This window comes from Rhinopithecus bieti, unplaced genomic scaffold (assembly GCF_001698545.2).
Source record: "Rhinopithecus bieti isolate Rb0 unplaced genomic scaffold, ASM169854v2 scaffold_72735, whole genome shotgun sequence".
Lineage (NCBI taxonomy): Eukaryota > Metazoa > Chordata > Mammalia > Primates > Cercopithecidae > Rhinopithecus > Rhinopithecus bieti.
The window spans coordinates 307628-324988 of NW_016827539.1; the positions used below are offsets into that span (position 1 = coordinate 307628).

At 56.2% G+C, this 17361-nt stretch overlaps 3 protein-coding genes across 3 annotated transcripts in view; 1 reads left to right on the forward strand and 2 right to left on the reverse strand.

The window, feature by feature from the left end:
* Nucleotides 1-1154, reverse strand: part of LOC108523326 (uncharacterized) — a 6702-nt gene extending 5548 nt beyond the window's left edge. Inside the window, exon 1 of the mRNA XM_017863857.1 lies at nucleotides 989-1154. The gene's annotated coding sequence lies outside the window, so the exon portion shown is untranslated. The remainder of the gene's footprint in view (nucleotides 1-988) is intronic.
* Nucleotides 1155-11009: 9855 nt separating this feature from the next.
* CLDN9 (claudin 9) lies at nucleotides 11010-11716 on the forward strand. Its single transcript, XM_017863853.1, is given in 6 exon segments — nucleotides 11010-11091; nucleotides 11094-11210; nucleotides 11213-11382; nucleotides 11384-11537; nucleotides 11540-11601; nucleotides 11603-11716. Coding segments are annotated over 6 exon segments (699 nt in total).
* A 1196-nt stretch (nucleotides 11717-12912) lies between these two features.
* On the reverse strand, nucleotides 12913-15769 carry CLDN6 (claudin 6). Its single transcript, XM_017863854.1, is given in 8 exon segments — nucleotides 12913-13122; nucleotides 13124-13169; nucleotides 13171-13247; nucleotides 13312-13395; nucleotides 13397-13417; nucleotides 13419-13523; nucleotides 13525-13659; nucleotides 15751-15769. Coding segments are annotated over 7 exon segments (657 nt in total). The 5' UTR covers nucleotides 13639-13659; nucleotides 15751-15769.
* Nucleotides 15770-17361: the final 1592 nt, after the last annotated feature.

Below are 17361 nucleotides of genomic sequence, written 5' to 3' on the forward strand. Positions count from 1 at the left end.
CGTCTCAAAAAAAATAAATAAATAAAAATAAAAAAAAAAATAAAAATAAAAATATTCAAATGATCTTGTCTTTCTCTGCACCACAGCATGGAGTAAACTACATTCCAAGGTTTTTCTCTTTACTGTAGAATAGGATTAGGAGCCAACATCTGCTCAGTGGCCACTGACCAGACTCTCAGGGCAGTGGATGATATCCCTTAACACCAAGAAACATTGTTGTAATATTATTTTAATTGTTCTTATAAACGTCTCCACCAGGTGCAGTGGCTCACACCTGTAATCCCAGCACTTTGGGAGGCTGAGGCAGGAGGATTGCTTGAGCCCAGGAGTCCGACAGCAGCCTAGGCACCATAGTGAGACTCCCATCTCTTTTTTTTTTTGAGATGGAGTCTCACTCTGTAGCCTAGGTTGGAGTGTGGTGGCACAATCTCGGCTCACTGCAACCTCTAATTTTTGTATTTTTAGTAGAGACGAGGTTTCACCATGTTGGTCAGGCTGGTCTTGAACTCCTGACCTCACGATCTGCCCGCCTTGGCCTCCCAAAGTGCTGTGATTATAGGCGTGAGCCACCGCGCCTAGCGACTCCTATCTCCACAAATTAAAAAATTAGCCTGGCAGGGTGGTACATGCCTGTAGTCTCAGTTACTTGGGAGGCTGAGGTAAGAGAATTACTTGAGCCCAGGAGGTCGAGGCTGCAGTGAGCCATGATGGCGCTACGTACTCCAGCCTGGGCGAAAAAGCAAGATCCTGTCTCAAAAAGAAAAAGTTTCTATATTCCAATTTTGAATAGATTGACCATTTTATCCTTTTTGTTCTCAGCTACCAGATTCTCACCCATCTGTCATTTACAATCGTTCTTAGGAACTTGAACACAAACGCTAAGTATATTATCACCAAACTTTGCTTTTGAATTGGGATATCGTTTTATCTTTCTTATAACTGAATGGAAATCTGTATACCGTGACCCATCCACACAGGATCCTCATACCTGAGTTGCAATGGGTAAATAGCAACGAGAGGACAATCTCACACTCCAAATCGGTGGCGTCGCGGGGCGGGCGCGGTAGGTCATGCCTGGAATCGCAGCACTTTGGAAGACTGAGGCCGACGGATCGCTTGAGCCTAGGAGCTCGAGACCAGCCTGGGCAACATGGTGAGACTCCATCTGTACACAAAATATAATAATTAGGCCGGGCGCGGAGGCTCACGCCTCTAATCCCAACACTTTGGGAGGCCGAGGCGGCTGCATCACCTGAGGACATGAGGTCAGGAGTTAGAGACCAGCCTGGCCAACACGGAGAAACCCCGTCTCTACTAAAAACACAAAAATTAACCGGGCGTGGTGGAGGGCGCCCGCAATCCCATCTACTCAGGAGACTGAGGCAGGAGACTCGTTTGAACCCAGAAGGCGGAGGTTGCAGCTGAGATTGCGCCAATACACTCGTCTGGGCGATAGAGCGAGACTCCATCTAAAAAAAAAAAGCGTTTTTTTTTTTAATTTAAAAAAAGTATAACAATTAGCCGGTGTAGTGGCGCGCGCCTGTAGTCCCGGCTACCTGTGGAGGCTGAGGCAGGAGAACTGCTTTAGTGCAGGAGGTCGAAGCTTCACTGAGCCGTGACCGCATCACTGCACTTAGCCTGGGAGCCAGAGTGAAACTCAGTCCCCAAAAAAGCCATCTAAAAAACAAACAAAAAAAATCGTTGAGGCGAGTAGCCTCGGGATCGCAGTGAATCTGCAAACCCGCAGGCCAAGTGGGGGCGCTCACTGCGCGTGTGCAGCGCCTGGTCTCCAGGCTAGTTGAGGGCAGGGAGCAGCGGTGACACTTGGGACACAGCGATTGGCTGGGACCAGGAGAGGGCGGGAAGAAGAACTTGTAGGAATGCGCTGATATCTCTGATTGGCTGCCAAGGGTAGCCCTTGCCAGCTACCGGGAGGGACCCGTAGGCCGCGAGCGCACTGGACCCTGATTGGTTGGAGCGCGGCGGCGGGCGTCTGCCATTGGCCGGGCCGGTCGGAGTGCGGCGCGTGGCCACCTCCAGAGGTACGAGGTCACGGCGGGCGGCGCGCTCGGGGGCCTTGAGGTCGCGGCCGCAGCCAAGCTGGCGGCACGGCTGCCCCGCTCCAGCTCGCACCCGCGGCTCGCCCCCGCGCCCAGCGCCCACTCGCGACTGCGGCCGGCGCCCGCTCACGCTGCCGCCAACCCCGCACCCGCGCCTCTCCCTGCCGCACCCGCCTGTTGCCCGGCCTGCCGCCCGCCTGAGGCGCCGCGGGCCGCGCGTCGCCGCCCTCCACGCTCGCCCTGGCTGAGCTGCCGCCGCTGCCCGCGCTCCGCCTGCGGCCCGAGCCGTCTTGGTTGGGCTGCCCTGGCCCCAGCGCGTACCTGGCGCTTGACCCGAGCTCGCGCCCCCTCCCTCCGGACGTAGCGTCGCGCTCTGCCCGCATCCCCGCCGCGGCCCGCCCCCGCGCCGCCCCTCGCACTGCACGCGACCCCCTGCCGCGCCCGCTACGCCTTGCGCGTGCCCCGCCGCGCCACCCGGCCGGCCGCGGTGCAGCGTGGCCGTCTGCTCCGGCTGCCCAGAGGCCGCCGCCGCGCCCCGGGCCCGTGGGCTGCGCAGCTGCCTCCCGCCCCCTGCTCTCCAGCCCCCCGCAGCCGCTACCTCGCTGCCAACGGCGACCTCGCCTTTCAGCTACTGGCGCCCCCGCGACCGGCGACACTGTGCCGCTGCCCCCGCCTCCCCTCGCCCCGCCGCTGCATTTTTTCTTGTCGCCGCCCCTCTGACCCGGCCCCTCCCGCGGCGGGTGAGTAGGCAGCCCCGACAGGGCCAGTGCCCCTAGCCACCTTCCCCGAGCGTGGATTCAGAGGACGGGGGTTAGAGCCCAGTTTGGGGAAGAGAGAAGGGGAATCGGAAGCAGCCAAGGTTTGGTAAAGAAAGAAGCGAAACTTTCTCTACCAAATAGAAAATAGACTCGTCTAAAGATTCGGGTCTTTCTTCCATTTTCCCCTCTAGCCCTCCAGCAGGCCTCTTGCTAGGTTATTTGAGAATGTAACCCATCCGCTGAGCTGATAACCTGGTTAGTGATCAGGGCAGCGAGCGGGGCCCACAGCACATGTCCAAGGACATGGGGATCAAGGGTATAAAAACAAAAGTTGAAAGTGCTTTATATCCAAATATTTCATTTCTCTTATAAATAAAGGGTCTGGATGCCATGGTTAAGGCCATCCTCAGTGTATGGCTCTTGAAAATTCTGATCCTGCCTCAAAAATCTTTTTTTTTTTTGAGACGGAGTTTTGTTCTTGTTGCCCAGGCTGGAGTGCAATGGCACTTTCCGCCTCCTGGGTTCAAGCGATTCTCCTGCCTCAGCCTCCCGAGTAGCTGAGTTTACAGGCATGCGCCACCACGCCCAGCTAATTTTCTATTTTTAGTAGATACAGGTTTCTCCATGTTGGTCAGCCTGGTCTGGAACTCCAGACCTCAGGTGATCCGCCCACCTCGACTTCCCAAAGTGCTGGGATTACAGGCGTAAGCCACCGTGCTCGGCCTCTCAAAAGTCTTCAGAAGTCAGATTTTCTTTTTCTTTCTTTTTTTTTTTTTTTTGAGACGGAGTCTCGCTCTGTCGCCCAGGCTGGAGTGCAGTGGCCAGATTTCAGCTCACTGCAAGCTCCGCCTCCCGGGTTTACGCCATTCTCCTGCCTCAGCCTCCGGAGTAGCTGGGACTACAGGCGCCCGCCACCTCGCCCGGCTAGTTTTTTTGGTATTTTAGTAGAGACGGGGTTTCACCATGTTAGCCAGGATGGTCTCGATCTCTTGACCTCGTGATCCGCCCGTCTCGGCCTCCCAAAGTGCTGGGATTACAGGCTTGAGCCACCGCGCCCGGCCAGGAGTCAAATTTTCAACTTGACAGATCCAGGGGTCGGGCTGGCTGTTGCGCACCAGGGAAGCAGCGGTGTGGATCGATACTGGACCCGAGGGTCACGTGCAAAGGCTGTGAAGTCATCCCCACGGGACAGGAGAGCTTCCCCCACCCCCACCCGCGCTGGGCCCTGAGAGGAAGCTCCTGTTCTTTCCAGCTTTGCCTGCACCCCACCCGCCAGTTTCTGTGCAGCCTCTACAACTTAATAAAGTTCTCTTTGTTCCCTAGGTGGCCTGAGCTCAGGTAATCAGGCAGAAGTTCTATCTCAGTGGGCTCCACTCCAGCAGCCCAGGATTGGTATCAGGAAGCCAACCTTGACCCTAGGGGACCTCAGAGAGCCCGAGACCCACCATCAAGAAGGGCAGTGTACTAGTTCTTTGTGACTGCAGTAACAAATTTATACACAGAGTGACTTCAAACAACAGAAATTTATTCTTTACAGTTCTGGAGGCCAGAAGTCAAAAATCAAGGTGTGGGCAGGACCCTGTTCCCTTCACAGGTGCTAGGGGAGGATGCCTCCCGCCTCTCCCAGCTCCCGCTGGCTCCAGGCCCTCTGTGGCTTGTGGCCGCATCACAGGAGTTCCTGCCTCCATCTTCACATGGCCTTCTTCCCATGTCTGTCTCCAATCTCCCTCTGTTTTTATCTTGTAAGAGGTTGGATTGTTGTTGAATGTAGGGGCTGCCTGAAATCTAGGATAACCTCATTTTGATATCCTTAGTTTAATTACATGTGCAAAGGCTCTTTTATCAAGTGAGGTCACATTCACAGATTCCAGGGCTTAGTGGGTGGAAGTATCGTTTTGCCTGCCCCCGTCCAATCTGGACAGGCAGTGTCCTCTCGCCTGTGGGGCTTGCCTATCTTTCCAGCTGTCTTCCCAAAACGTAATTTTTTTTTTTTTTTTTGAGACGGAGTCTTGCTCTGTCCCCCAGACTGGGGTGCAGTGGCACGATCTCGTCTCACTGCAAACTCCCTCTCCTGGGTTCACACCATTCTCCTGCCTCAACCTCCCAATTAGCTGGGACTATAGGCACTCGCCGCCACGCCCGGCTAAGTTTTTTGTATTTTTTAAATAGAGATGGGGTTTCACCGTGTTCGCCAGGATGGTCTAGATCTCCTGACCTCGTGATCCACCCGCCTCGGACTCCCAAAGTGCTGGGATTACAGGCGTGAGTCACCGCACCCGCCGAACATAATGTGTTTTAAATCTGTCTTGCTGACCTGGAGCCTTGGCTGCCTTTGGGTAGGAGCTGATGGCACTAGTACCTTGATAAAGTTCTTACTGGCACCAGAAGAAAAGAGAATAAAGTGACTCCTTCCCCTTCTCTGACTTATGGCCAGGTGCCCATTCCCATTGGCTTGCCGCTCCCGTACTTTATATTGTTGAGGCCTCCTCTCTCAGCTAAGAAACAGGAAGTACACAGACCGCTGTGTGTTCTTAAAGACAGCATTAGCCATGGGGCCCCCACCCTCAAAAGGGTGGGAGCCACAACTGCTGCTGGTTGAAACTGACAATTACTACTGATTATTAATAAAGTTAATTGTTACACAGTCAATGGAGTCTGCCCAGGTTTACAAGTGAAACTTCCATTATGCTTCTGACAAAATATGCTTGCCTTGAGTCAATACCTACTTCGATCCCCAAGGCACTAGTCCAGGGATGTGCCAGGGTTGAAGCAGAACTGTCTCCTCTCTGCTTTACAGCCAGGAGGCACCTGAGGTTTGGGCAGCTGTGACTTGCCCAGGGAGCCCTGGGGTGGGATCCGCATGGGGTTCTAGGAGCCCAGCCTGCTGCCTCCTGCAAGTGGGGAGCAAAGGGCACGTCCCTTGCCAGGGACGTGGCAGTGAGAGTGAGCCAGCAGGTGGAGGGGGCCTCCTTCGTTATCAGATCCAGATGCAGTTCTCTGCGCAGTGGGTGACTCTGCCCTTGGGGTTCTTAGTGTGCAGTCCCCACACCCACCCCCGCACCATTCCTGCCGCATGGTAGCTCCTGGTAACTTCGTTCCCTTTCTTTGTCCTCGGGCCGCACTTCCCCCTCTAAGAGGCGTGGGTTAACCCACTTCGACCCTATCTAAGCTGATCCCTGGTTTCTTCTGCCCACCTGAGTCTCCCTGCTCCTCGTTCCTCCTAGACGGAACAAAAACAAGGTCCATTTTGTCGCTCCAGGAAGGGGCTGGTGGAGGGCCGGCTTCCTTTCCTCCCAGGGTAGTACAGTGGGGAAGGTTCCCCTCCCCACCTCTTTCCCCAACCTGGCAGATGGGGGAGGGGAACTTTAAAGTGCCATTGAGATGGTAACTACACCAGGGGCTCCTACTTCTCCATATCAATGGCATTCCGGCCCTTGAAGTCTCGGATTCAGCCCCAACCTTAACCCTTCCGTTCCCAAGATCCAACTGAATCCAGGTGCACGCGGGCCTAGGAGAGGGTCTGGGACCTCCCAACCCAGGCCTAGCGAGGGCTGAGGACAACAGGTGAATTGCTGCCCATGTGTCCTGGGAATCCTCCCACCGTGGGCAGGTCCCCAACCACCCTCTTCCAGCCTGTCCTAGGTTCCGAGATGTTCCCCCACTTTTACTCTCCCCAAGGCGCTTGTGGAGATACTTTGTTTTATCTTAGAGACCTGGAGTGGGAGTCGGGGTGGGAGGAGGCTGAAGCTGCACCGGGCCACTGTGAAGGCAAGTCCAGCGGGTTGGGGCCTGTGGTGGGGGTGTGCGTGTCCACTGAGCAGCCGTCACACATGCAGCTGGCTAGTCCCTGGAGTGTCGGCTTGCTTTCCTCCTTGCTCCAATGTGGAGATGTTGGGTCAAAGAGGAATTGGGGTTTTAAAAACCTGGGGTTGGCTGGACGCAGTGGATCACACCTGTGATCCCAGCACTTTGGGAGGCCGAGGCAGGCGGATCACGAGGTCAGGAGTTCGAGACCAGCCTGGCCAATATGGTGAAACCCGGTATCTAATAAAAATACAAAAATTAGCTGGGCGTATTGGCACATGCCTGTAGTTCCAGCTACTTGGGAGGCTGAGGCAGGAGAATCGCTTGAACCCAGGAGGCGGAGGTTGCGAGGTTGCAGTGAGCCAAGATCACGCCACTGCACTCCAGCCTGGGCGACCGAGCGAGATTCCATCTCAGAAAACAAAACGAAAAAACCTGGCGTCGCCGAGCAAGTGCAGTGGCGCTTGCCTGTAATCCTAGCACTTTGGGAGGCTGAGGCGGGCGGATCACCTGAGGTCAGGAGTTCGAGACCAGCCTGACCAACATGGTGAAACCCCGTCTCTAATAAATTAAAATAAATAAATAAATAACTGACTGTGGTGGCGCATGCCTGTAATCTCAGCTACTTGGGAGGCTGAGGCAGGAGAATAGCTTGAACCCGGGAGACAGAGGTTGCAGTGAGCCGAGATTGTGCCATTGCATCCAGCGTGGGCAACGAATGTGAAACTCCCATCTCAAAAAACAACAACAACAAAAAAACCCTGAGGTCCTCTTATGCCCTTTCCAGGCACAATGCTCACCGGATGTGTGCAGCCCGCCACTGGGCTACAACGTAGGGGTTTAGAGCTGCCTGTGGAACCGCAGGGCCGGACGGCAAGTGGACCAGCTGTCCCGGTTTCCCTGGGATGCAGGACCCAATATTCAAACTGGGAATGTCCCTCGAAAAAGTGGGATGAGCCGATCACCTTAGGCCCTAGAAAGAGGAGGATTGGTTCTAGCGCGGGGAAGAGAATAGCCCCTGGGTTGGGGCTGCAGGGTGGGGGGCCTTCCAGAGAGCCAGGCTTGCTGCTGCCTCCTGACAGCTGCCCAAACCTGTGCGACTGGATTCCTGGAGGCCCCTGGAAGGCTGCGAGGGAGCCCACTGACTGGCTTGCCTCCGTCTACAATTCTCTGCTCTCCCCACCCCCATCCTGTGAAATCCAAGCCCCGGGGGCTGGGTGAGCTGGACAAACCCACCACAAGATTCCCTGAGTCCATCGGTGGCCATTTTCCAGCCCCTGTCATCATCCCCCATCTCCCAGACTCTGTGGGGCCACCAGGTCAGCCCCTCGTACCGGAGGAGCCCCCCTCAGTGGAAAGGGGTGGTGAAGAGGAGGTGAGGCTGACTGGCGTTGGCCTCAGTCTCTGTGTTTGCAGGGGAGGATCTTAAGCTGTTTTGGGTCAAGGCCCCTTTGCAAATCTGAAGGAAAGTATAAATCTCTCTTCCAAAAGTATCATTTTTTTTTTTTTTTAAATAGAAACAGGGTCTCACCTAGGATGGACTGCAGTGGCATAATCATAGCTCACTACTCCTGGGCTCAAGAGACCCTCCCACCTCAGCCTCCTGAGTAGCTGGGACTACAGACAGGAACCACCTCACTCAGCTAATTTTTGTATTTTGTTTGTTTGTTTGTTTTAGAAATGGTGTCTCACTATGTTGCCCAGGCTGGTCTCAAGCTCCTGGCCTTAAGCAATCCTCCCACCTTGGCCTCTTAAGCGCTGGGATTACAGGTGTGAGCCTCAGTGCCCAGACCCAAAAGATGCTAAAACCTTTCGCAGAAGTGATGCTCATACTCCTGGATTTGAACCCTGAACGCTCCTTGAGGTTAGAGCCCTTTATACACAATGTCCCACCGAATAGGTGAGGGGCACTGGGCAGGGGCGTGCCTGGCCACTGGCTCCCTGAAGGCAGTGCCGTGAAGTGGTACAGCCACCAGATGTGTGTGGTGGGCACCCCAGCCCTGCCCGCACTGGCTAGTGGGCTCCAGCACACCCTAGCTCTCCCAGCACCAGGCGGGTAAGAGGCAGTCCCAGCTGAGGGCCCACTCTGAGGATCCTCTGTACCGCCCTGGAAAGTGTGTGAATGGAGGGAATCTTCCTCACATGGCTTTTCTTTTTTTTTTTTTTTTTTTTTTTTTGAGACAGAGTCTCTCACTGTCACCCAGGCTGGAGTGCAGTGGTGCGATCTCGGCTCACTGCAACCTCTGCCTCCTGGGTTCAAGCGATTCTTCTGCCTCAGCCTCCCAAGTAGCTGGGATTACAGGCGCCTGCCACCACAGCCAGGTAATTGTTTTTTCCTTGTTTTTTTTTTTTTTTTTTTGAGATGGAATCTCACTGTGTTGCCAGGCTGGAGTGGAGTGGTGCGATCTTGGCTCACTACAACCTCCGCCTCCTGGGTTCAAGTGATTCTTCTGCCTCAGCCTCCAGAGTAGCGAGTAGCTGGGACTACAGACTCGTGCCACCATGCCCAGCTAACTTTTGTATTTTTAGTAGAGACGGGGTTTCACCATGTTGGCCAGGATGGTCTCGATCTCTTGACCTCCTGATCCACCTGCCTCAGCCTCTCAAAGTGCTGGGATACCTAATTTTTTTGTATTTTTAGTAGAGATGGGGTTCACCATGTTGGCCAGGGTGCTCTCAAACTCCGACCCTGGTGATTCACCCAACTTGGCCTCCCAAAGTGCTGGGACTACAGGCCGACGTCACGCCCCTTTTTCAGACAACAATCTTCAGAGGTTCTTAGCACCCGGGCAGGGGCTTGAGGGAGTTCATGAACCCTCCCCCGCAAATGACGGGCACATTTTTGTGGGTGCTTTCTCTGTGAGTCCCATGGGGTTTCTCAAGTGGGTCTTTGACCAAAGGAAGTTAAGGACCTTGACCTTCCATGATCTGTCCCAGACAGGGGTCAGGATTTGAGCTTCGGTCAGTGGGACTCCCAGGCTGTCCCCGTGAGTGGAATCACAGGCTCTGAGGGAGTTTTTCCAGAGGAAAGGCTTTCCTGCACACTGGAAGGCAGGTCTTGGGGACACTTGAGTCCCTGGACTTAACTCCCGTGCCCACCTCTGGGGTGTCTTGTCCCGGGAGGCCTGACTGGCCACTCACTCACCCACTCACAGAAGATAACTGAGTCCTGGGCTGCGCCTCACCCTGGGTTCCAGCCCAAGCCCCTCCCACCTCCATCCTCCTTCCTGAGGGTCCCCCAACCTTCACAACAGGCCCCTTATCCTCTGGCCTCTGGAGACCTTAGTCAGCTCAGCTCAGCCTCGTTTTCAGCAGCGAGGGTGGCAAGAGTGCACCTGAGCTGAGGTTGAAGGGTGGGTAGTTTTCTAGGCCGTTGCCAGGGCGATGCCACCTGAGCTGGGCGCCAGGCACCTGTCGTCCGGGGAACAGTACGGGCAGGGCTCTTCCCCTGGGAGCTATCAGGGCCACTGGGCTGAGATGGGGGATGGATCAGATTCCTGAGAGTCCCAGGCGGGTGGGGGTGTGCGATACTTGGGGAGCTGGGGCATGTTTGCATCACAAAACTGGGCCCGGGGAGAGCAGAGGCGGCCGGGAGGGGCTGCGGGAGGAGGAGGCTCAGGAAGGCACGCCAACGCCCCCTGTGTGTGTTTCTGTCCTGAGCCTGTTACTTTTTTGGTCCCCAATCCCTCTCTTCTTCCTCAGCTTGTCCTCCATCTTCCCCTCCTTTACCCTTGGTTCCCACATGCACAGATGCTACGGATGCTCTTCCTCCCCTGTCGTCACTCAGTCGCAGCTCCCCCACTGACCCCCAGGCCTCTCATCCACCCACTGCCCACAAATCCCCAGCCTCGCACCCTCCCCATGGCTCAGGTCTCCCCTATCCTGGCCTCCCTGCACTTCACTCTGCTCCTCCCCTGCCTGGGCCTTAAAACCCCGCCTGCAGCTGAGAGCCTGCAGAGTCCTCAGGTGGCACTGTCAGAGTCGCTTCGTGGGAACCTGTGCCAGCCCGCAGGGGACGCGGATGTCCTCAGCCTGGCAGTGCATCCGGAGGGCCCGTGTGAGCTCAGCCCAGGTGTGACAGTAGGGTGGCAAGAGCAGCAGCACCCTCACGGCATTCAATGGGCAGAGGCCCCTCGAGGTGACACCCACCACTCAGCTGAGTGGGACCAGGAGTCTGCTTTGTGCTCCGCAAGGACCAGAGACACCTGCAAGAGGCACGGAGAGGAGGAGCCTTTCAAGAGGTTCACAGAACTGAGGACTGGCCTGGCCTGGGGACACCAACAAGCCTTCCCCTCCTGCCGGGCACAGAGACACCCCCCAGCACACCAGACACACCCTTTGGGTCACCTAGGCTGCCTGGGGCCGAGAAGACCTAACGGAGGGGCAGATGGCTTCGACTGGCTTAGAACTGCTGGGCATGACCCTGGCTGTGCTGGGCTGGCTGGGGACCCTGGTGTCCTGTGCCCTGCCCTGTGGAAGGTGACCGCCTTCATCGGCAACGGACATCGTATTGGCCCAGGTGGTGTGGGAGGGCTGTGGATGTCTGCGTGGGTGCAGAGCACGGGCCAGATGCAGTGCAAGGTGTACGATCGCTGCTGGCGCTGGCAAGCCTACAGGCTGCACGTGCCTCTGTGTATCGGCCCCCTGCTGCCCTGCTTGGCCTCCTGGTGGCATACAGGTGCCATGTTACCACATGTGTGGAGGATGAAGGTCTTTCCAAGGCCCGTATCGTGCTCCCGCAGGAGTCATCCCTCCTCCTCGGCTGGCATCCTGGTGCTCATCCCTGTGTGCTGGACGGCGCAGCCATCATTCCAGGACTTTCTACAACCCCCTGGGTGGCTGGGCCTCAAGCGGGAGCTGGGAGCCTCCCTTCTACCTGGGCTGGGCGCAGCGGCACTGCTTGATGCTGGCGGGGGCTCCTCTGCTGCACGTGCCCCCGCCCCAGGTCGAGCGCCGTGGGACCGAGGCTGGGCTACTCCCATCCCCTCCCGCTCAGGCGCGTCTGGACTGGGAACAAGAGGGCTACGGTGTGAGGTGGGGCTTCCCCTGGGAGCGCTGCTCCCTACTGCTCACACCTTCACCTTGGCCTGGTGACAGATGCCCTGCTCCACCACACTCCTTCCCGAAAAACCCCACTTTCCAAAAGCCGGCTATAGCCTGGCTGCAGGGCTGGGTCAGCTGGCCTGGCTGAGTCTTCTCATGGGGCTCCCCTTGATGTTCTCCCCAAGTTAGGCAGCCCAGAGGTGTTGGGCACCCTGGCCTGTCCCCGGCTCCCCAGTAGTTGTTTCCTTCCGTTGCCCAGGATACTGGCTGGCCTTCCTTCTCTCTGAGCCCTCCCTTGTCCCAGGAACCCTGGACCTCACCTGAAAGGGCGGCAGCTCATTGGCTCCAAAACCAAGGAGCAGACCATGCCCTCCCAACCTCGAGTTGGCAGGGAGGCCTGTCATCACCCTCCCCTCCCCAACATCCCCACCCGCGAGTTGGAAATAAGAGCATTTTGTAACTGGGCTCCCTGCTAATCTGTGCCGCCACTAGGGCTGGGCAGGGATCCAGGTAGCCCCCTGGTGGGCTGTCAGGCCAACGGTCTGGCTCAGTCTGCCTGGGTGGGTATGCTCACTCAAGCCGACGGGCCAGAGGAGGATCATGGACTCATCTTAGGCCCACCTCTTCCCCTGCCAGGTGGCCACTCAGTAACCCCCTGCAACACCACAACACACTAACAAAAACATGCTTTATTTGCGTAAAAACTGTGAGCTGTAAAGGGCGGGCAGGGCAGAGGGTGCAGTGTTAGATGGAGGTAGGGGGTGGTTCTACATAGCTGGGACCTGGCCCGGGGTGTGGCGTTCCTCATCGGACAGACGGAGCCAGGAGGTCACAAGTTCCGGGGGGCAATCCTTTGTTAATCAGATCCACTTGCTTTTCCAGGGGGTGATGAGAGAGCTCCACGAGCCCAAGTATGTGGGGCAGTTGTCCAGTGACTGTCTAGGGAATGCCAGCCCCCAGCAGCAGCAGGAACTCTTGGGGACATCTATCTTGTTGCAAAGGCCAGCAGAGCAAGCAGCCTCCCACGTTAGTTCCACAGCTCGACTGGCTTTAAGATGGCGTTCAAAATCCAAAATCTCAAAGCAGCCTCTCTGTACTCCATCATCCAAGGGAGAGAAACAGCAGAGCCTAAAAAAAAAAAACTGTGGAGTCTGAGCCATCTTCTTGGTTCAGTTTTCAAATGAATTCTTAAGAATATCCTCAGTCAAAAAAAAAATAGCAGAAGGCAGAAACAAATCGATACCAACCTATCCCAAACTGTTGGACTTCTGGATGGCTCTAGTGCCAGCGGAGGCCCCATTCCCCTCCACGTCAGACGTAATTCTGGTGGGGTACTCAGAGGGCCCTCGAGAGATGGCAGGGGCAGATGTCGAGTAGCGGCCATGTAATGGCTCGGGCCCCGGACCCCGCGGGGGCAAGTGCAGGCACAGCAGCCCCCCACCCAGCAACAAAAAGGCCTGAGGCTGCCTCAGCCCAGTAGAGGGAGGCCCCCAGCTCCCGCTTTTGGCCTCAGCACCAGGGGATTATAGAAGTTCCCGGATGATGGCATGCGCCGTCCGCACACGGGATTAGCGTCAGGACCCTGAGATGCAAAGACAATCCACGAGGTGAGCAGCCAGGCGGGCCTTGGAACCTTCTCCCTCCACAAGGTGGTACCACTTGGCCCCAGCAAAGGTAGACCAGAAGCCGAACCAGGGCCACAAGGAGGCAATGACACAGAAGGCACGTGCAGGCCTGCAGGTCCTGCGGCAGCTGCCAGGAAGGAGTCGTACAACTGCCACTGCATCTGGCCGGGCTCTGCACCACGCAGGACATTCCACCAAGCCTCCCACACCACCTGGGCCACCACGGTGCTGGTTCGCCGATGAAAGCCAGGTACTTCTCCACATGGGCAGGGCACAGGAAACCAGGCCATTCACCCAACCCAGCAGTGTCAGGACGACTCCTAGGATCTGCATTCCGGCAGAGGCCATGGCGAGGTTGAAGGAGCTGCACTGTATTTGGGACAGAAGCACAGCAAGGTGAGGCCTGGCAGGTCCAGACCTCAGGCCACATGTGGACAGGACACTAGGGGCATGCACCATGGAAAGTCGTCATCACATCCCGGAACTCGGTCAAGACATGCTCCCTGAGCCTCACTTCTCATGGGCAAAATGAACACTTAATGCTTTAGCATTTATTATTCTTTCTAGTTATGTGACAGGCACTGGCTCCTAACAGTGAATGTGCAAGCAGCCCTGCCCTGGCTATTCTGAGTGCAAATGGAAAATACAGGATGAAACCTACGCAATGACAGTCCAAGGCCAGGGCCAGTCATCAGGCTGCAAGGCAGCAAACAGCAGGATGAGAAGACAGTGTGATTTCCAAGCAGTTTACGTGTAGAATGGTTCAGTTTTAGCCCTGAGTTTAAGGCTCAAAACTAGACAATTTCTTTTTTTGTTGTTTGAGATAAGGAGTCTCGCTCAGTGGCCCAGGCTGGAGTGCAGTGGTGCAATCTCAGCTCACTGCAACCTGTGCCTCCCGGGTTCAAGTGATTCTCCTGCCTCAGCCTCCCAAATAGCTGCGATTACAGGTGCACACCCCCACGCCTGGATAATTTTTTTTTTGAGAGGGAGTCTCGCTCTGTCGCCCAGGCTGGAGTGCAGGGGACGCGATCTCGGCTCACTGCAAGCTCCTCCTTCTGGGTTCACACCATTCTCCTGCCTCAGCCTCCCGAGTAGCTGGGACTACCGACGCCCAATACCATGCCTGGCTAATTTTTTGTATTTTTAGTAGAGACAGGGTTTCACTATGTTAGCCAGGATGGTCTCGATCTCCTGACCTCGTGATCTGCCCACCTCGGCCTCCCAAAGTGCTGGGATTACAGGCATAAGCCACCGTGCTTGGCCTTAATTTTTGTATTTTTAGTAGAAATGGGGTTTCCTTAAGTTGGCCAGGCTGGTCTCGAACTCGTGACCTCAGGTGATCTGCCCGCCTCGGCCTCCCAAAGTTCTGGGATTACAGGTGTGAGCCACCGCACCCGACCAAAACTTGTTAATTTCAACAAGGTTCCTCACAACTTGGTTCCACACCCCAGGCTGGCAGACACCAGGGGCAGGAGAGATGAAGAAAAACATCATTAATCCCCCACCTAAAAGCACTTCCTTCCCCAAAGTCACTCAATGACTCCCTGGTCCCACCCTTCTGACCTCCCCTAGGGGCTGGAGAGCATAGCCTCAAGGCTTGTGGTCTTTTCCTGTGAATTCTAGACCAAATGCTGTGCTAGATTCTCCTCAACACCAGTTCTCCCACCGCCACCTGGCCTGCACCTGTGTCCCCTCATATCCCAGGCAGTGTTGGAGGTCGCGGAGGGGATCACGTCTTACCAGGGCCTCCCACTGCTGTGGTCTCCCACTGCCCAGAGTTCTTCCATTGTACGGCTTGGACCTAAACTTACCCCGGCCGGCAGTGGCCCGAGGGCAGGCTCTACTCATTAGCGCGGGGGGCGGGGGTGTGTGGGGGGTTCCAGGCCTGGGCGGAGCAGGCCACCTTGGGGAGACTGGCTGGGGCAGGCTGCCCCAACGCCCAGGTCCAGCCGTTAGGCCTCTGGTCGAGCTAGGGTCGGGGCCACGCTGGTCTAGGCGCCCCAAGCCTCTCCCCTGTGAATGTGCCCCTGCCCCTTTCTTTTCCATGCACTGCAGGCCCGACTCTGTCAGAGGGCGCCCCGGCCCACCCGACCACTCCAGCCTGGGAGCCGCTCGCCCAGGAAGGGTTCTATAGCTGCAGTAGCCGCAAGGTCTCCTCCCCCAGGCGAGGGGGGAAGGGGGAGGGGCGTCCCGCCCCGAAAGGCAAGACAGGTGGGGGAGGGGCGCGCGGGGTTTCGGCGTCTTTGTCCCTGGGGAGGGGGGAGGGGCGTTTAACCCTTGGTAGCCTCGAAGGACCCGATCACCTCGGAGGCTTGGGCGCAGACCGCCCGACCCCCTGAGGGACTCGCGCATCTAGGTGGCCGCAGCCCGAGTTCGCATGCACCCCTACCCATGCCGCCAGCACCCTGCACCCGGCCCCAAGAGGCGTCTCTCCAACACTCACACTTGCCCGGGACTCACCTGCGAAGGAGATAAGGGAAATTCCTAGGCCGAGTGTCGGGACGGGGCGGAGGCGGGGGTCTTAAAGAAGCGGTGACGTCACTGGACCACCGCCCCGGAGGAGGGGCAGAGACCCTGTCCCCGACGGCAGGGGGCGTGCGAATCCCAGCCTTGTCAGAGGGGGGCGCTGGAGGCTGGGGTAGCTGCCAGACTCACCCAGGGTGAGGGCTCCAGGCTTTGGGGAGAACAGAGCTTGAGTCTCTGCTTTGCCACTTAAGCAGCGCGACGACATGGGGAACTCACCTAACCTACCCGAGCCTTCGTTTCCTACTCCGCAAAGTGGAGATAAGTCTGCATTTTATTATGTAACTACGTCCTAAGTTACAAATTACAGGGCAAACTATTGGTATTATTTTAGAGAAATATTTTCACTGTGTCACCCAGGCTGGAGTGCAGTGGTGTGATCACGGCTCACTGCAGCCTCGACCTTCCGGGCTCAAGCGATCCTCCCGCTTCAGCCTCCTGAGTTGCTCGGACTACAGGCGGCACACGCCACCGCGCCCAGCTAATTTATGTTTTGTACAGACAGGGTCTTGTTATATTGCCCAGGCGTCTCGAACTCCGGGGCTCAAGCGATCCGCCCACCTTGGCCTCGCACTGCGCTGGGATTACCGGCTTGAGCCACCGCGCCCGGCCAGATAATATTATTTTTATGTTGTTATGCTTTTTTTGTTGTTTGTTTGTTTCTGAGATAGAGTCTCGCTCTGTCACCCAGGCTGGAGTGCAGTGGCTCGATCTCCGCTCACTGCAAGCTCCGCTTTCCGGGTTCACGCCATTCTCCTGCCTCAGCCTCCCAAGTAGCTGGGACTATAGGCGCCCACAACCATGCCTCGCTAATGTTTTGTATTTTTAGTAGAGACGGGGTTTCACCATGTTAGCCAGGATGGTCTCGATCTCCTGACCTCTGATCCGCCCGCCTCAGCCTCCCAAAGTGCTGGGATTACAGGCCTGAGCCACAGCACCCGGCCTGTTTTGATTTTTTGAGATGGAGGCCCTCTCTGTCGCCCAGTCTGGAGTGAAATGGCGCTATCTCAGCTGACTGCAACCTCCGTCTCCCGGGTTCCAGCAATTCTTCTGCCTCAGTCTCCCAAGTAGCTGAGATTACAGGTGCCCACCACCACACCCAGCTAATTTCTTTTTTTGTTTTTGGTTTTAGTAAAGACAGGGTTTCACCATGTTGGCCAGACTGGTCTCGAACTCTTAACCTCAGGTTTAATTGTTATACCCCCAGGGCCCTTAAGAAAGCTGCAGTGGCCAGGCTAGTTTGGGCAACATAGTGAGACCCTGTTCTCTACAAAAAATACAAAAATTAGTCGTGTGTGCTGGCGCAGTGACTGTGGTCCCTACTTGGGAGGCTGAAGTGGGAGACTCCAGTCCAGAGAGCCGTGATCGTACCACTGCACTCCAGGCTGAGCAAGAGGAAGACGCGATCTCAAGGGGAGGAAAAAAAAAAAAAAAAAGAAAGCTGCAGTGATCTCTGCATGGATTGTTCATGTGTCTGATTTTATTTATTTATTTATTTATTTATTTATTTATTTATTTATTTATTTATTTATTTTTGAGACGGAGTCT